This window comes from Girardinichthys multiradiatus, chromosome 1, assembly GCF_021462225.1.
Source record: "Girardinichthys multiradiatus isolate DD_20200921_A chromosome 1, DD_fGirMul_XY1, whole genome shotgun sequence".
NCBI lineage: Eukaryota > Metazoa > Chordata > Actinopteri > Cyprinodontiformes > Goodeidae > Girardinichthys > Girardinichthys multiradiatus.
In genome coordinates this window covers 15678752-15695923 of record NC_061794.1, presented here as the reverse complement: position 1 = coordinate 15695923, position 17172 = coordinate 15678752, and the positions used below count along the sequence as shown (strand labels likewise).

Here is a 17172-nt window from a genome sequence, read left to right as displayed (position 1 = left end):
ATTTCTTTCTTGTCAGATGGAAACAGGGATGGTTGATAGCCTAGGGAAACTTCAAAAGATGATAGGCCAGTTACAGCAGAAATGTGGGAGTTGTTTGCGTACTCGATCCAGGGAAGGTACTTGCTCCAATCAGAGGGGCTGGCGGAGGTGAGGCGACGGAGTGCAGTCTCGAGCTCTTGATTTATCCTCTCAGACTGTCCATTGTGGGTGATAACCAGAAGTCAACAAGACCTTAGCATCCAGGGCCAAGCAAAATTGTTTCCAGACTTGTGATGTAAACTGGGGACACCGATCCGACAGGATGTCTTTAGGAATGCCACGTAGGCGGAAAACATGTTTCACTAAGAGTTGAGCTGTTTGGAAGGCTGAGGGAAGTTTTCTGAGTGGAATAAGATGGCATGATTTTGAAAAACGGTCAATGATGGTTAAAATAGTGGTCATACCTTGTGACTTGGGAAGACCTGTAACGAAGTCCAGGGAGATGTGGGACCACAGTCTTTTAGGTACATCGAGTGTCTGGAGTAACCCCGCAGGTGGCTGATTTGTGGGTTTGTTCCTAGCACAAATCGTACACGCTTGCACATACTCCTTGATGTCATTGTGCATGGAGGGCCACCAAAATCTTCGGCAGACAATAGCTGTGGTGCGACTAGCTCCAGGATGAGTAGAGAATTTAGTTGTGTGGAACCAGTGAATTACCTGGGGTCGGACTGAGGAAGCTATGTATGTACGGTTGGGAGGTCCTTGTACCAGGCTCAGGTTCAGATCTCAAGGCCTGGTTCACCAGATCTTCTATCTCCCATGTGATGGTTCCAACAGTGCAACTGGGAGGAAGGATGGGTGCTGGTTCCTGTTTCACATCATCTGAGGAAAACTGTCTAAAGAGGGCGTCTGGTTTTATATTTTTTTAACCTGGTCTGTAAGAGATGGTTAGGTTAAAACGGGAGAAAAACAGAGACCAGCAAGACTGGCGAGAGTTTAAACGTTTGGCTGTCTGTAAATAAGCCTGGTTTTTATGATCAGTCCATACCAGAATAGGGTGAGCTGCGCCCTGTAGCCAATGGCGCCACTCCCCCAGAGCCAATTTAATGGCAAGCAGCTCACGGTCTCCCAACATCATAGTTTGGTTCTGCTGGTGACAATCTGCGGGAAAAAAAGGCACATGGGTGAAGTTTGTTAACTGGATTTGATATTTGAGATAGAACAGCTCCCACACTGGAGTCCGAAGCGTCAACTTCCAAGATAAACTGCTTTGCGGGGTCGGTATGGACTAGAATGGGTGCCTGAGAGAACCTCTCCTTTAGGGAAAGGAATGCGGTGTTGTCTTCCGGAGTCCACTTAAAGGTTGATTTGGTAGAGGTGAGAGCAGTGAGGGGAGCAACTGTCTGACTGTAATTTCTGATGAATCTCCGGTAGAAGTTTGCGAACCCTAAAAACCGTTGCAGCTGTTTGCGGTTTGCGGGACTCCGGAACGGGCCACTCCATGACGACTTTTATTTTCTTCGGATCTGAGCGAACCTGCTCACCCTCGAGGATGAACCCAAGGAAAGTAACAGATGGTTGATGGAATTCACATTTCTCGGCTTTTACAAAGTCTGTTTTCTAGTAGGCGTTGGAGTACAAGCCTCACGTGATGACGACGTTCAGAGAGGTTCTTGGAGTAGATTAGGATATCATCGAGGTAAACAAAGACGAAGATGTTCAGGAAGTCTCTAAGGACGTTGTTTACAAGGGCCTGAAAAACTGCTGGGGCGTTGGTTAAACCAAAAGGCATTACCAAGTATTCCAAATGACCAAGTGGAGTTTTAAATGCTTTCTTCCACTCGTCTCCTTGGCAGATTCTGACTAAGTGGTTTGCATTACGGAGGTCAAGTTTTGTAAACACTGTTGAGTCATGGACCGGTTCAAAAGCTGATGAGATGAGAGGTAGAGGGTATTTGTTTTTAACGGTGATTTGATTTAACCCCCAGTAATCAATACAGGGTCGTAACGTTCCATCTTTCTTTCCAACAAAGAAAAACCCTGCCTCCAATGGTGACGTGGACTGGTGAATGATGCCTGCGGCTAAAGAATCATGAATATATTTCTCAATGGTTTCTCGCTCAGGACTCGAAATATTGTAAAGTCTGCTGGTAGGCAGTGGTGCTCCAGGAAGTAGATCAATAGCACAATCATAAGGACGGTGTGGTGGTAATGATTGAGCCTTGATTTTGCTAAATACTTGTCTAAGGTCATGATATTCTTCTGGGACTTGAGATAGGTAAGGGACTTCGTTGTCTTTGCTCACCGGGGTAGATGTCTTAGGGGAGACGGCTGACTGTAAAAAAGAAGACAAACATTTAGTCGACCAGGAATCTATGTGGCACTCAGCCCAATTTAACTGGAGATTATGCTGCTACAGCTAAGGGAAACCCAACACCAAGGGGGATTGAGAGACTGGGAAAATGTAAAAAGGAAATAAACTCCCTGTGATTACCTGAAAGAACAACCTCCAGAGGTTTGGTTCTGTGAGTTATTTTGTGAAGTGTCCATCCATCTAGAGCCTGAACTCGTTGCGGAAGTTGGAGAGGGTCAGTTTCAATACCGGCTTGTTTTACTAACAGATGATCAATCAGATTCTGTTCACTTCCTGAGTCGATCAATGCAGATACCTCCAGTGAATCATGTTGAAACAGTAAAGTTGCCAGAAGAATCAATTGAGGGGATTGCGGGGCTATTCGTTGGTCCACCAGCCTCCCCTTTAAAGTTGCGGACCCCCTCTTTTGGCCGCACATCACAAGCGGCTATGAAATGATTAGGTGAACCACTATAGAAGCATAGATTTGATTCTCTTCGTTACTGCCTTTCCACAGGAGTTAGACGAGTCCGTCCCAACTGCATGGGTTCGGGCTCTGACATGGAAGTGTTCTGAGAAGGCCGACTGGGGGTGGATGAAGTGGATGGTACGTTGGGTTTTACAGCAAATCTCTCCGTTCTGGTCTTTTTCCTTTCCCGAATCCATCCGTCAATTCTAGCTGCCAGAGCAATTAAATCATTTAATGATTTAGGCTCTTCCAAAACAACTAACTCATCCTTCAGTGATTCATTCAATGACAGAAGAAATGCTAATTTTAGAGCACATTCATTCCATCCGGAGGCTGCGGCTAAGATTCGAAATGAATGTTCCGGTACTGATCGATGGTTCTGTTTCAAGGCCCATAATTGGCAGGCTATATTGGTTTGGTCTGTCTCAATAGAGAAAATTTGTCTAAATTCGTGAATGACTTGCTCATAGGTGCAGCTGAACTGATTGTAATTGGAGAATCAAACCTCAACCCATCTAAGGGCCTTGCCTGTGAGTAACCCAACAATAAATGAAATTTTGACATCGTCGTGTGGGAAGGAATGAGGTGAACGGTTGAAAACTAGTGAGCATTGTAGGAGGAATCCTCCACAATCTTTACCCTTTCCGGGTTTGCGGAAGTGACGTCTCTGGAATGCGGAAGCTGCTGTGAGACCGGGGACTCGGTACTGCCACCTGTCATCAGCGATGTCTGGCTATTCAGAGTGTGTTGTAATAGAGTCGCCATCTGCTCGAGCTGCTGGTTGGTTTGCCTTTGACTTTCTAGGAGCGAACGGAGAGTATTATCATGGGAGTGAATCTGATGACCATGATCTGATAAGGTTCTTCTGAGTGAATCTGCTGGGTCTTCTGAGCCTGAGTGTTCTGTCATGGTAAATTTAACTGCTTTGACCCACATGCAGATAACACTCAGGAGATAGGAAAAGGTTTAACAGTTTATTTTCCTTTAACAGATAACTTCGGGTAATGGACCTGGGACTGGAAGCACACCAGCTGTATGGAGAGGGAGAACAGGTAAGTGGATGAGGTATTCACAGGTGAATTTAGAAGTTTGAAGATCTTGTTTGCTGACGGAGTGGAGCTGAAGGAAGTCTTCAGAGGGGGAAAAGATGAAGTGGAGCCTGGGAGGTTGGCGGAGGTCTGTTGTGCAGGTAGGACTTGAAATCCTCAGATGAATGGCTTGGAGGAACACAAGCTTGGATTGCCTTTCCAGGATAGACGACGACAGAGTGAGGTGAGTGCAGTTGGTGGCGGATTCTGTACTCACATTGGAGGGTGAACTAGGTTCGCCTGCAGGTTGTTTGGAGGTTTGGAGCTTGGAGTCAGACAGCTGGAGCTTAGTAAGCGAGGGAGCTTAAGGTCAGCAATACTTGGGATCTTGCCAGAGGAACGACACCGAGACTGGAACCTGGAGGTCAGGAAGACCTGAGGAAGAGTACACACAAAGGTAAGTTCTTTGGAGAGTTTTAAGCAAGCTTAACTTGGCCAGTAAGTTACCACTATTGGCAGACACTCAGGTAACAAAGTGCTGACTGCTCGCTCCTTTTAAACCTCAGGACCTGATTGATGATGAGCGACACCTGTTGCACACCTCCTCAAGGAGCTCCGGCGCCATCTGGTGAGTAAGCACAGTAAGCAGCAGGCAACAAGTTTCCCATACCCCGACAATAAGCAGCTAAAAAACTTGAAGCAAGTTAAAAATTAAGATTCACAAGGAAAACAACAAGATAGAAGAAGGTAAAATTCTATCCTTAAGACACTTCATACAACTTGAAATTTAACAGCATTGCCAACATGCAGAAACCGAGTTACAAATGACCTCTTTAGTTTTAGTCACATTTTCTTTTACAATTTCTTTGATGCACAAATCTTCTTTAGTAAAGACAATGTAGGCGGTAAAAGAGGTATCTCTGTTTTTTGTTTTTTTATTAGCCCACCCCATCGCAAAGAGCCAGTAGGTGGTGAGAATGATGCTATTGAGATAGATGAACAAAAAAAGAAGATTGAGGACAACTCTGATGCAACCACTTCACTCTCTGGGTGCCTGGGGCAGAAGGACCGTGATGCCTTGTTGGCCATGAGGGACCAGGCTCGTTTGGTTTCCACTGCTATACAGCTGCTGACCTCCCCCGAGTCTAACTGCCTGTCCTCCTCCTCCCCTTCGTTGTATCACAAGGTCTGTAGCAATGAGGCAGCAGAGCCATGTGACCTGGAGAAACCCCAGCCTCACTGCCAGGTACACATCCTTTGTTTGCTCTGTTTCTCAAGTCTGAAAGCGTCACATGAACCCGATAATGTGCAGGATACTTCCAATGTGACACTTTATTATTTAAATCTATCTAATTACACTACTATATGCTCACACTTTCCACCAGTATTGACAAATGAATGCTGCCGTTTCTGCTCCCTAGATCTCAGAGCTCTCTGATTTGGCTGACCGACCTCTGGTTGGTGCTCTGACCAGCAGGCTTCAGGCCCTGCACACCCAGCTGCAGACCTTTGTTGAGCAGGTCGACAGTCTGGGTACACCTCCCACAGGAGGGAGAGATGCTCATGTGGAAGGGGCCTCCCCTCCAGCATCACCCTGCACCTCCATCCCCTGCTCCGGAGATGACCAGGAGAACAAAGCAGAGGGAAAGGTAAAAATACAGGAAGCACAGTCCTTCCTACCACAGTTTTGCATTAGTTTATTTAATTTTAGGACTTGTGTATTTTTAAAATATGTTTTTTTTTTTAGTTTCTTTCTTGTTGGTCTGTTATTGTTTTACTGCCTAAACATTGCTTTGGCCAACAACACTCTCAGTCCCATTCTATCATGCTTTCTGTTTCAGTTTCTTTGCACAATGAAGAATTAATTTACACAGCATGCTCAAATCTACAGCAACCTCCTGGCCATATCAAAAACATTTAATTGTTGCTGTTAATCCAAATGAATAATTTTAAGTATTTATTATGCAGAATGGAAAACTGAACTATAAATTGTGTTAAGCTTTTCTGCCTTTGCAGAGTCGTGAGTTTAGTCAGATTTGAGCTGCCAGCGTAAAAAAACTCTCCATGTCCTCTGCATGCCGTTTTAAAGCCTCCTAACCTGTGTTTAAATGCTGCACAGGGCCTCAAATGGAGCCAGTTGCCTGGACATAGAGAGGTTATAAAATACTGTTTATTCGGATTAATCAGTTTCACACCTAGTTCATACTGATGGGACTGTGCAACTGTGTCCATTCATATTATAATTGTGAGGTATATCTTTAGTTGAGTTTGGCATCATGAGTCTTAGTTGGTTCTCTTCATGTGGTGGTTCTTGTTTCCTTTGTGTAATGGCAATTGATGATCTATATCTGAATCTACAAAAATAATGTACATGTAGCAGTCAATAAGTCAATAAGATTCTAAAATTGCAAGAGCTATAAATGTTGTAGAAGTAATCACTGGTCAAAGAGATATGCATTAGGCCCCTTTCTCACTGGATTTAGATCCCCCAGGGTCTCAAGGACCTGAATTTAGAAAACCTAATTTTTGTGTAGGTTCACACTCGGCTGTGAACCGCCCCAGTGCATGCTGTAGGTCTTGGCTAGAGGGGGCCAGCAGGACCACGTCATCTGCCACCAGCTCAGCCGTCTAGTGTTGGGGTTTACCCCAGTGGAAGAGAGGGTCGCATCCCTATGCCTTCGGGTTGGGGAGAGGTCTCTGACTATCATTTCAGTCTACGGGCCGAGTGATAGTGCGGAGTACCCGGCCTTCTTGGCGTCCCTGTCAGGGGTGCTGGATAGTGCCCCTCCCGGGGACTCCATTATTCTGCTAGGGGACTTCAACGCCCACATGGGAAATGACAGTGACACCTGGAGAGGCGTGATCGGGAGGAATGGCCTCCCCGATCTGAATCCGAGCGGTGTTTTGTCATTGGACTTCTGTGCTAGTCACGGATTGTCCATAATGAACACCATGTTCAAACATAAGGGTGTCCATCAGTGCACTTGGCACCAGGACACCCTAGGCAGGAGGTCAATGATCGACTTTGTTGTCGTATCATCAGACCTTCGGCCGCATGTTTTGGACACTCGGGTGAAGAGAGGGGCTGAGCTGTCCACTGATCACCACCTGGTGGTGCGTTGGATCCGCTGGGGGAGGAGAAAGCCGGACAGACTTGGCAGGCCCAAGCGCATAGTGAGGGTCTGCTGGGAACGTCTGGCGGACCCCATGGCCAGGGATGTATTCAACGTTCCGCCCTGAGTACCTCAAGTCTTTGGATGTTGTGGGGCTGTCATGGTTGACACGCCTCTTCAACATTGCGTGGCGGACGGGGACAGTGCCTTTGGATTGGCAGATTGGGGTGGTGGTCCCCCTACATAAGAAGGGTGACCGGAGGGTGTGTTCCAACTACAGGGGGATCACATTCCTCAGCCTCCCTGGTAAGGCCTACGCCAGGGTATTGGAGAGGAGTGTCCGGCCGATAGTCGAACCCCGGCTTCAGGAGGAGCAGTGTGGTTTTCGTCCCGGCTGTGGAACACTGGACCAGCTCTATACCCTCTACAGGGTACTCGAGGGTTCATGGGAGTTTGCCCAACCGGTCCACATGTGTTTTGTGGACCTGGAGAAAGCATTCGACTGTGTCCCTTGTGATGCCCTGTGGGGGGTGCTCCAGGAGTATGGAATCGGGGGCCCTTTACTAGGGGCCATCTGGTCTCTGTACAAGCGGAGCAGGAGTTTGGTTCGCATTGCCGGCACTAAGTCGGACCTGTTCCCGGTGCATGTTGGACTCCGGCAGGGCTGCCCTTTGTCACCGGTCCTGTTCATAACTTTTATGGACAGGATTTCTAGACGCAGCCAAGGGCCGGAGGGGGTCTGGTTTGGGGACCAGAGGATTTCGTCTCTTCTTTTTGCAGATGACGTGGTCCTGCTGGCCCCCTCTAGCCAAGACCTACAGCATGCACTGGGGCGGTTCGCAGCCGAGTGTGACGTGATGACGTGGTCCTGCTGGCCCCCTCTAGCCAAGACCTACAGCATGCACTGGGGCGGTTCGCAGCCGAGTGTGACGTGGCTGGGATGAAGATCAGCTCCTCCAAGTCCGAGGCCGTGGTTCTCGACCGGAAAAGGGTGGCTTGTCTTCTTCAGGTTGGAGGGGAGTTCCTGCCTCAAGTGGAGGAGTTTAAGTATCTCGGGGTCTTGTTCACGAGTGAGGGAAGAATGGAGCGGGAGATCGACAGACGGATCGGTGCGGCTGCCACAGTAATGGACTGTGGCGGTCCGTTGTGGTGAAGAGGGAGCTGAGCCGAAAAGCTAAGCTCTCGATTTACCGGTCGGTCTACGTTCCTACCTTCACCTATGGCCATGAACTTTGGGTCATGACCGAAAGGACGAGATCCCGGATACAAGCGGCTGAAATGAGCTTCCTCCGTAGGGTGGCCGGGCACTCCCTTAGAGATAGGGTGAGGAGCTTGGCCATCCGGGAGGGGCTCGGAGTAGAGCCACTGCTCCTCCACATCAAGAGGGGGCCAGTTGAGGTGGCTCGGGCATCGATACCGGATGCCTCCTGGACGCCTTCCTCGGAAGGTGTTCCAGGCACGTCCCACCGGGAGGAGGCCCAGGGGACGACCCAGGACACGCTGGAGGGACTATGTCTCTAGGCTGGCCTGAGAACGCCTTGGGCTCCTCCCGGAGGAGCTGGAGGAGGTGTCTGGGGAGAGGGACGTCTGGGCGTCTCCGGTCCCGGATAAAGCGGATGACGACGAGTACGAGTCTTAACCCATTTTCTAACCCATTTTCCTTGCTGGTTTCTTGGCTATCGTATAGTATCTGTACTTTAATATTTCTTCACAATTTCCCTGTGAGGTTTATGCGCCTTCATCATCAGTTTCAGCCTCCCTGTTGAGGAGGAAATATCAGTATTTTAATCTGCTTTTATCAGCTGAATGAGATGATGTAGATTAAGGGGTTTCCTGTATGTAGCGCATCACCACCAAAAAACAGATGAGTATGTGCAATACATTTAACTTGCCACAGCACTCTATGTCCATATCTTATTGAAAGTAGTCAGGAGGACTCATAGACTACAACTGTTGTGATATATTATAAACTAACCCCTACTCCCTTCTTTCTCTGGCAACATGATTGTCAGTGATTTTACTGATTTACTCTATGGCTCCTTTATTATTTATTTGGAACCATATTATTGTCAATTTAGAATTCAATAAAAGAGGCAAGAGGTTCAATGAACCCAGCAGAGATTTGAAATGATCTTTTCAGCATTTGTATAGTTTTACTGATGGCTATATTGTGATTATGAATATGAATATATTATTTAATATTAATACTTTAATATTTTATTAAATAATATTTCGGTCTGTTAAGGGTTGTCCTGTGAATACCGGCCCAGTAAGGCGATGGTATTAGGACAAAATCGAAAGGGATGAGCCAAGTTCTGACATTATTGAACAGCAAAACTCTGTACACACATACAATGAATTCACACAATTTCTTAAAATACAAGAATTTATTAACAAAATAAGTTAACTCAAGTCAAACATATTTCAATCAACAAACACTTTACTATGCGAAAACAATCCAACTAAACTACCAAGCAGAATGAAAGAATAAGGAAGACTAATGAGCTATGTACAATATAAACAAGTTGATCAAACATGGCTGAAAGCCATTACCAAAAGAGTGATGCAACATAACCATGCAATGTTATTTATGTTTTAGAACCAAGGATTATCTTGAAGAATCTGGAAGTGAAGTTAAGTTAGTCTTGGAACTAACTTAAGCAATAATTGGTATAACTTTAATCAACCATTCACAATGCAAGATCAGATCAAATATTATTTTAATAAAATAATATTTTAAAGAATGATTTGCTGAATACAACCAACCTTCTGGATGACCAATTCTCAACAGTGTTTAATTAGCTGCCTGTATTTATTAAAATAATGTTTAAAGAAATATTATTAAGGAAATAGTAAAATAATATTTAAGGAAATATTTTAAATAAGAACCAAGTCTTTGAGAAATAGGCTTAATTGTGTTGCTTAGTTATCAAGTTTAGTAAAATAGTATTTAGGGAAATATTATTTCCTAGCTTGAAAACTAACAACCTTTTTGGGTATATGATCTTAGCAGGCAAGCACGTGTTCTTAGCTGTTAGCGGTTGAAGCTAACAAAATAAGCTTATAGCTTATCATCAGAATCAAACACATACCTTTAAAATACCACTAATAAAACAGATAAAATACATAAGCGTGGACGGCGCGTTATGGCTGATCTTCTGTGTTTAAAATCCCCCTTTAAAAAAAACACAAACACAGAACGCACAAACTGAGCACGTGCTGACCAGGTAATCTGCTAGCACTAAGATGGCTGAGTTTTCAACACAAACAAAACCAAACATCATAAAATGAAAATGTTTAGCTTATTTCACTCTAAACTACTTCTCTCTGCCCAAAACACAACCTCTTACGTGAACCGTGCTGAGGAAAAGTTGTCTGGGGCGACGAAGTTGAAGAAAGCATCCTCAGTGAACAAAGGGTTAACTGCAGCTAACCTCTGTAGCTGTGGGGTGGGGTTGCTCGCTCTGTCGGACAACTGCACGTTACAGCTGTAACCACGGTGATGCAGTCCCGTTGTCTTTCCTTCAGACCGGGAAAATGGCTCCACTCGGCGTTGTAGAGACAGGGTCTCTGCTGGGAACTCTCTGGAACACAGTTTGTTTCTGTAGACCTCAAAGAGAAAAGTCAAGATACGCTTGTACCTTAATTACCCCGTTCATGAATGAATACCGGATACACAAACAGCAGTTCATTCCTACCTAACTTAGTGCATATGATTGCGTGATCGTATGACACTCTTGGATCCAGTTTGAAGAGTTATGTCTGTTTGCCTGCAAAGAGACATTAGCACGCTGTGTCCCTCCATCCAGTTCCGCTGGGGACCTGCGTGGAAAAGGTCAGTTTATTGCAAAAACGGGGTTTTTATTCGGACAGTGACGTCACTGGAAGTCCGCTGTTGCCCCGTTTCTGGTTGTGCTGTGAGTAGGTTAATGCGATTTATTTTGAAAGTTCCAGAAAAGTTCTTACTGGCCCATCATGTTGTCCCCATGGCTGGGGTCCCAACAGCTATCTTATTCTTAGACTTTGTCTCTGGGTAATGTAATATAATAAAATATGAGAATCCATTGAAATTTTTCCATAACGTTAGACAATGAAATTAAATTTTAACAGTTTTTTTGTTCATTGAGCTAAAGATGGAGACCTTTAGAACTTGATCAACTGATTTAATAAGAAAATATTCATGTCTTATAAAATAATTTTTCTATTCTTATCTGGTCTAATTTATCCGTTTTGAGGAAGGTGTGATTAAATAATTATTAGTTTCAAGTGACAATACTCCATTAGAGGCCAGTTCCAACCCCTCCAATCTCTCCTACCCTGTCCTCCCTCTCTTGTTCCTCCTCCTGTCTGCACGGGCGCCATATCCAATCGATTTCTGCACTTGGCTTCTTCCTCTTCCACCTTTCAAATCCCTTTTTTGCCACTTTTCACACATTTTCATTTTCATTCCTTCTTTCACCCTGCTTCTCTTTGACCTCTACTTGCACCTCTCACATCCCTTGTTCCAACTTGTCATTTTTTTGCTTCACGTCACTCGTTTCTCTCTTCTTCGACATCTTATTACTCCCTTCGCCCTTTGCCCTGACCTTTCATCCTAACTGCCTTACTCCTTCTCTTTCCCTTTCCACTCCTTCTTTTCTTCTTGTTTCCCTCCGTTCCCTTCGTTATCTCATTCCCATTTTTGCCTTGTACTCCCATCTGTTGCACTATTCTGTGTTCTATTTAAATTTCTTCCTTGCCTCTCAGCTATTCATCCTACCCTCCATTGTCCTTTTCCTTCTTTTCTCCACACTCTCTTATTCCTCTTTGACCAAGCTCTTCCTTCTCTACATCCTTTTCTTTGTCTTGTGAGGCCCATAAGTTGTTGTTTTTTTTCTAGTTTTCCTGATGTCTCAGTGATGGACACCATTTTGGTTGTATTGTTTTTTCTTATTGTTGTCATGTTTTCTCTCATCTTCAATTTTTTTTTCTCCCGAAATGTCTCCTCCCCCATCTCTACTTCTTTTCTCTATGATTTTTTTGTTTGTGTGTTTTCTTTTTTTTTCCTCGTCATTAACTTGCCCATGCATGCAGCAGCCTGATTGTAGGGACCAATCAGATCCAAACGAGAAGGATGAAACTCACCAGAGCAGCCAATCCGCCAGCAACGCAGCGCAGAATCAGGAAGCCGGCCAGATGGAACAAGAGGAGATGGAGATGGATAATCCTGCGGTAAGCTCAATCATGAACAACACGACGGAAACAAATTCATACAGGAGACCCGATGTGTCAGCTTCAGTGCATCGCTTGGCTGAAAGCCGACATCATTCTTTAACCGGGCTGCAACTGGAGACTAAAACCAATGTTTTTTGCCAAGCTTTCCACAAACAAAAATAAACGTAAAATTTTGGCTGGTGTAATACTTCATTTAGCTAAACAAACAGTCATTGTGAAAATACAAGATTTTCTGAGGTGAACTTAATTTTCCAAAGATATACAATTTCATGTTAATTAGACAAGATAATTTATACACCAAAATTGTATAATTAGAAGAGCATGCAAATCCGTTTCTCAATGGGTGAACATTCAGACCCAGGAGTACAGTACACGTTTAGGTAACTATGATTTAGTGCCATCTTGGTGTAGCAGGGTAAGACCAGGTCTTTGATATAGGGGACCCAAGTTTGATACCTGGTTGCATCAGGAAGGGCATCCAGTGTTAAAACTCTTGTCAAGTCTATGTGCAAGTTGTAATGACTTGCTGTGGTGACCCCTTGATGAGAGAGTTGGTGAAAATACTCCTCCTCCTCAGGCAAAATTGACAATTCGTTTTGTTTCTGTGAGCAGTCAGCATGGTGTCCAGGATCACAGTCAACATAGTGACAAGGATCTATACATACACTATATTGACCAACAATATAAATATTTGTCTGTCTACTTTTACATGTACATGAACTTTCATGACATCCTATTCTTAATTATTAGGTTCAATTTGTTGATGGACCCAACTTTAACTATTCTGTAAACATGTTAAATGGCCTGTATAGCACTTTATCAAGTCCCCAGAGCACATTACATTTCAATCAATCATCCACCCATTCACACACTGACAGTGGTGAGTGACATTAGACACTGCCCTGGGGCAGACTGACAGAATTGAGACTGCCATAAACAGGCCCCACCTCTGACAACTATCTGCAGGCGAGTTGGGTGAAGTGTCTTGCCCAAGGACACAACTACTGAGACGACATAACAGGGGTTTGAACCGTCAACACACCAGTTACAAGATGAACACCTACCACCTGAGCCACAGCTGCCTGAAAAAACATGCTCCACAAGGTTTAGGAGTGTGTTCATAGTTAGATGAAAATACCACAGTTGCAGCCTCTGCTCTAATTCATCCCAAAGGTGCTCAAGAAGGTTGAGGCCAGGACTCTGTGCAGGCCAGTCAAGGTTTTTCACACCAGACTTTATACACCTGTAGCCATGGAAGTGATTGAAACACCAGAATTCATTGATTTGGTGGTGAGACCCAATACTTTTGGCAATACAGTGTATCTGACCTGTGGCTAAAATCTTTGGGTAAATCCTAATCTATTCTGATAGTCTGTTTTCTTCTTTAAAACTGATGTTTCCAAAGAAGCAAAAAGTATTTTCTTTGTCATTTATGTCCATCCAAAATATCCTGTGAAATAACATTGACCTTCTCTTGTTCAGATCACACTAATGAAGTAGTTTTACTTTGAGATTAAACAGCAGTTTGAAAGGGAGCAGCAGTTGTCACATCTCTTCACGTACAAACAGCAGTGGGACTTGCCTATAGAAGAATTTGACTTCATCAGCAACATCTGTCCACTTATCTGTTTTTAGTCTACATTGCAGCAAACCGTTGTATTGTCCCTTCAGCGGTGGCAGTCCCCACTACTTTTATCACTGGATCAGATTTTGACTCCACCAGACATCACAATACAGGTTTTGCGGCAGACTGAAAGATGTTAGCTGTCTGCACTACCGGCACCTTCTGATGAATTGAGACACTTTGCTTTGGAGACAGTCAAAAACCCAGGATTCTCTAACTTGTGGATGTACATGCTGCATACGTACCTTCCACTATTAATAGCTGTAATCCAAGGCGTGAAGATTAGCAGAAAAAAGCAGTGATGTAATTGTTTCCTGCAGGTCCGCTTTACGCCATGCCCACCTAGCAACTGTGCTGCCCAGCCTCAGCCTTCAAGCTCACAATATTCTGTGTGTCTGCTGACTGCTTCCTCCCTGGCTGCCCATGCAGCATCTCCTCCATGTGGATGGTTGTCCTAATTTCCATCGAAAACCAAACAAATACAACTGCATCGTACCCCTTTTAGCAAAAATAAACATACTTTCACTGGAGCATAAAGTCACTGGTTGGCATATTTAATATTTAAAAGTTGCAAAGTTTTAGCATTGTTGTTTTGCATTAATTGTTCACAAAGTGCCCATAATTGCATTGCTGCAAAGGTAACTAAGGAGATCAAAAGTATAATTTTTCAATATCAATTTAATAGCAAGAAACCGTTTTGTGGGTGAAAACTGTAACTCATAACGAGCATCAAGGTTGGCTGGGGTTTTGAAGGACCAAAGTGCGGACAGCTTGGGAGCCGCATGGTGAGTTGAACAGTAACTTATTAATCAAGACCACTAGACTCACAAGTGGTAACAAGATGTGGAATACAGGCAGATTCTAGACATGGAGCAATATAGAAAGCAGTAACATGGATCAGGTGACTAAGAGGAGGTTCGAGTGGTGAGCAATGAAAACCAGAAGGTATAAATACAGAGGTAGGGTAGAGAATGGACCATTGAACCAAGGGGCTAATCGGGAGAAATATGGAGCAGCTGCTGACAGGGAGAATGCAGGGCAACTAATGGAGAGAGGCTAATTAACACAGATGAGCAGGGAGTCCAGGGAAGTGACAGAAACATCTAAACACAAACATGAATAATGCACCTAAACTACAATGAATAAAACTAAACTAACAGCAACTGAAGAACATAAACAGCACGAAGGAAACAGATCATTCAATTCAAACTCCAAACACTGGAAAATCAACGAGAGTTACGACTAAGGTGATCAATTCTCCATCAAGCATTAGAGCACAATAAGCTGCTAAAACACTTCAGGTGGAGTTTATTTCAACTGCTGCTTTTTTATGATAACATATTACATATCTAAAATAATTTCAATGATATTGTAACCTTGTGAATTGAAGCCTTTTCAAAAGCATCGGCAGAACAATGTTTGCGTTAGCTGAGAGGTCTTGGTGTGATGCTGTAGTGTCAGACTGATTTGATCAACATAGCGTTGTAAACAAAATAAACAGGGACCCCACTGTCAAGCCTTGGCACCAACAGTAAGAATAGACCGTTGTTTGCTTGACCTTTTTAATGCTGTGTTTCCATGGCAACAGGGACCCGCACGTGTCTTTATTCACCAGTACGAGGGTGAATAGGTCAGGGACACAAAAATAAAAAAGAAAGAGACAGCTAAGTAAAGGGCAACGATAAACAGAACATGGCAGACACCCAGAAATTGGTATTTAGTGCTTAGCTTCAGGGTCAGCCATACAGAAGTAAATCTGTTCTGTCCATCTGTTCAGCATGTTTTGGTATGACAGCACAGAGGTATTCTTCTACTTCGATATTCTCTCTAAAACCTGCAGCTTCTAATGTTTAGTTTGTGTTTGGATTTGCAGTTTTACGGATACATATGTATATAAAGTCATATTTATTCATAGTTGTATTCATAATAAAGACTCACATTGCATCTGCGGCTCACTGAATGCAACAAAAAGCTGGAATTGGACTTTAGCTTATTTTATTCACTACTTCTGATGTTCTGGGCTCTTCTGTAACCTCCTGGATAAGTTGTTGATGCACCCTTGGACTAATTTTGGTAGGTCGGCCTGGGAAGGGTCACCACTGTGGGAACAATGTGTTGCTTTTTTAGACCTTTCAGCTTACTTCATGATGACAGACAGGTTCTATTTCTGGCAGTGCAGGAAAAATAAATGAAATCTGTAAGGAGGAAAATATTTTTCATGTACCTGTAGAAGTAACATATATTAGGTCTACCTTGACCCTACGTCGACCCTGACCCTGGCTGGAGTGGTATAGGACAATTTGGCACAATACAGTTGGTCTTACACTTTAATTTTTATAAAAGCTGTGAAACCTGCTGAGTTAATTATAGATCTCTGACTTGGTTGGTATGTTTTAATTAACAACCCGATAATCTCATTACCTAGATTTTGCTGCCTCTCCTTATTGTGGCATTGGTGTAATCTCATCTAAAATCCTCTTGAACTTCTATTTTTTGGGGGTAGATTCCTAGTTTGTGAATAAAAGTATACATTAGAGTATGTTTTTCTACCTTTTTGTATCCTCGTGTTTTTTTTTCCACTTTTTTGCAGCATAGAGTCATTTGGCAACAGAAGTCAAAGTTTTTTTTTCTGGCTGTTAGCGGTAAGGTTGATGCTCTTGGTTGGAGGTGATAGAGGCAGAGAGCAAGATCAGGGGAGGGTAAAAAAGGACGTTCATGGTACAGTGGTTGGTCGATGGACTGCACTCACTCAGCAGGCTAATGAGCCATGGGTGAGTGTATGAATATAGGTGTAGATGTGTGTGTAGACTTACAGCAGAGTGGTACAGCTGAGGGCGGATTTAAAGGGTGATGCAGCACAAAAGTACCCTGTTTTTCTTTTTCCAAAGGGTCAGTTTTTATCATTCTCTTTAGAATATCTCCTCCCTCATTACTTCTTGTTTGGTTTTACTCTTTCCACCTGTTTATTTACTAGTTTCCCTCCGCTTTAATTACTTTCTCTCGTTTCCTTTTCTCTCCCGTCTGTTCAGCTCACTGACCTCCGGGCGCAGCTTTCCACAGAAAAGGAGTCCGCTCGAGGAACTCAGGAGGAGCTGGAGAAAGAGAGGCAGAACCAAAAAAAAATCAGTCTCAGACTTTCACAGGTCAGTTTAAAGAAGGAATAAACAATCATGAGTTTACACTATTTTTTCTGTTTTTTATTTTTGTTGAATCAGTGTTTGTATTTTACAGTTTAAACTCGAACTCAAAATCGGTTTCAATATTTATTTTAAGTCAGTCTCAACATTTTCAGGGTTTATTTTCAGAAATGACCCAGGCCAAATATGATTACTGTGCAGCTATTTGTTTATTCAATTTCTTGCTCAGTAGCTACAGTGCTTTGCAAAAGT

The 17172-nt window shown here is 43.8% G+C and overlaps 1 protein-coding gene across 3 annotated transcripts in view; it reads left to right on the top strand.

The window, feature by feature from the left end:
- soga1 (suppressor of glucose, autophagy associated 1) overlaps positions 1 to 17172 on the top strand; it is a 133064-nt gene that overhangs the window by 94443 nt on the left and 21449 nt on the right. For 2 of the 3 annotated variants that reach the window (XM_047364786.1, XM_047364773.1), the window contains exons 9-12: positions 4775 to 5078; positions 5254 to 5481; positions 12019 to 12156; positions 16813 to 16926. In XM_047364786.1, coding sequence (XP_047220742.1) covers positions 4775 to 5078; positions 5254 to 5481; positions 12019 to 12156; positions 16813 to 16926 — 784 coding nt within the window. The remainder of the gene's footprint in view (positions 1 to 4774; positions 5079 to 5253; positions 5482 to 12018; positions 12157 to 16812; positions 16927 to 17172) is intronic. The other variant, XM_047364780.1, reaches the window with a different exon arrangement.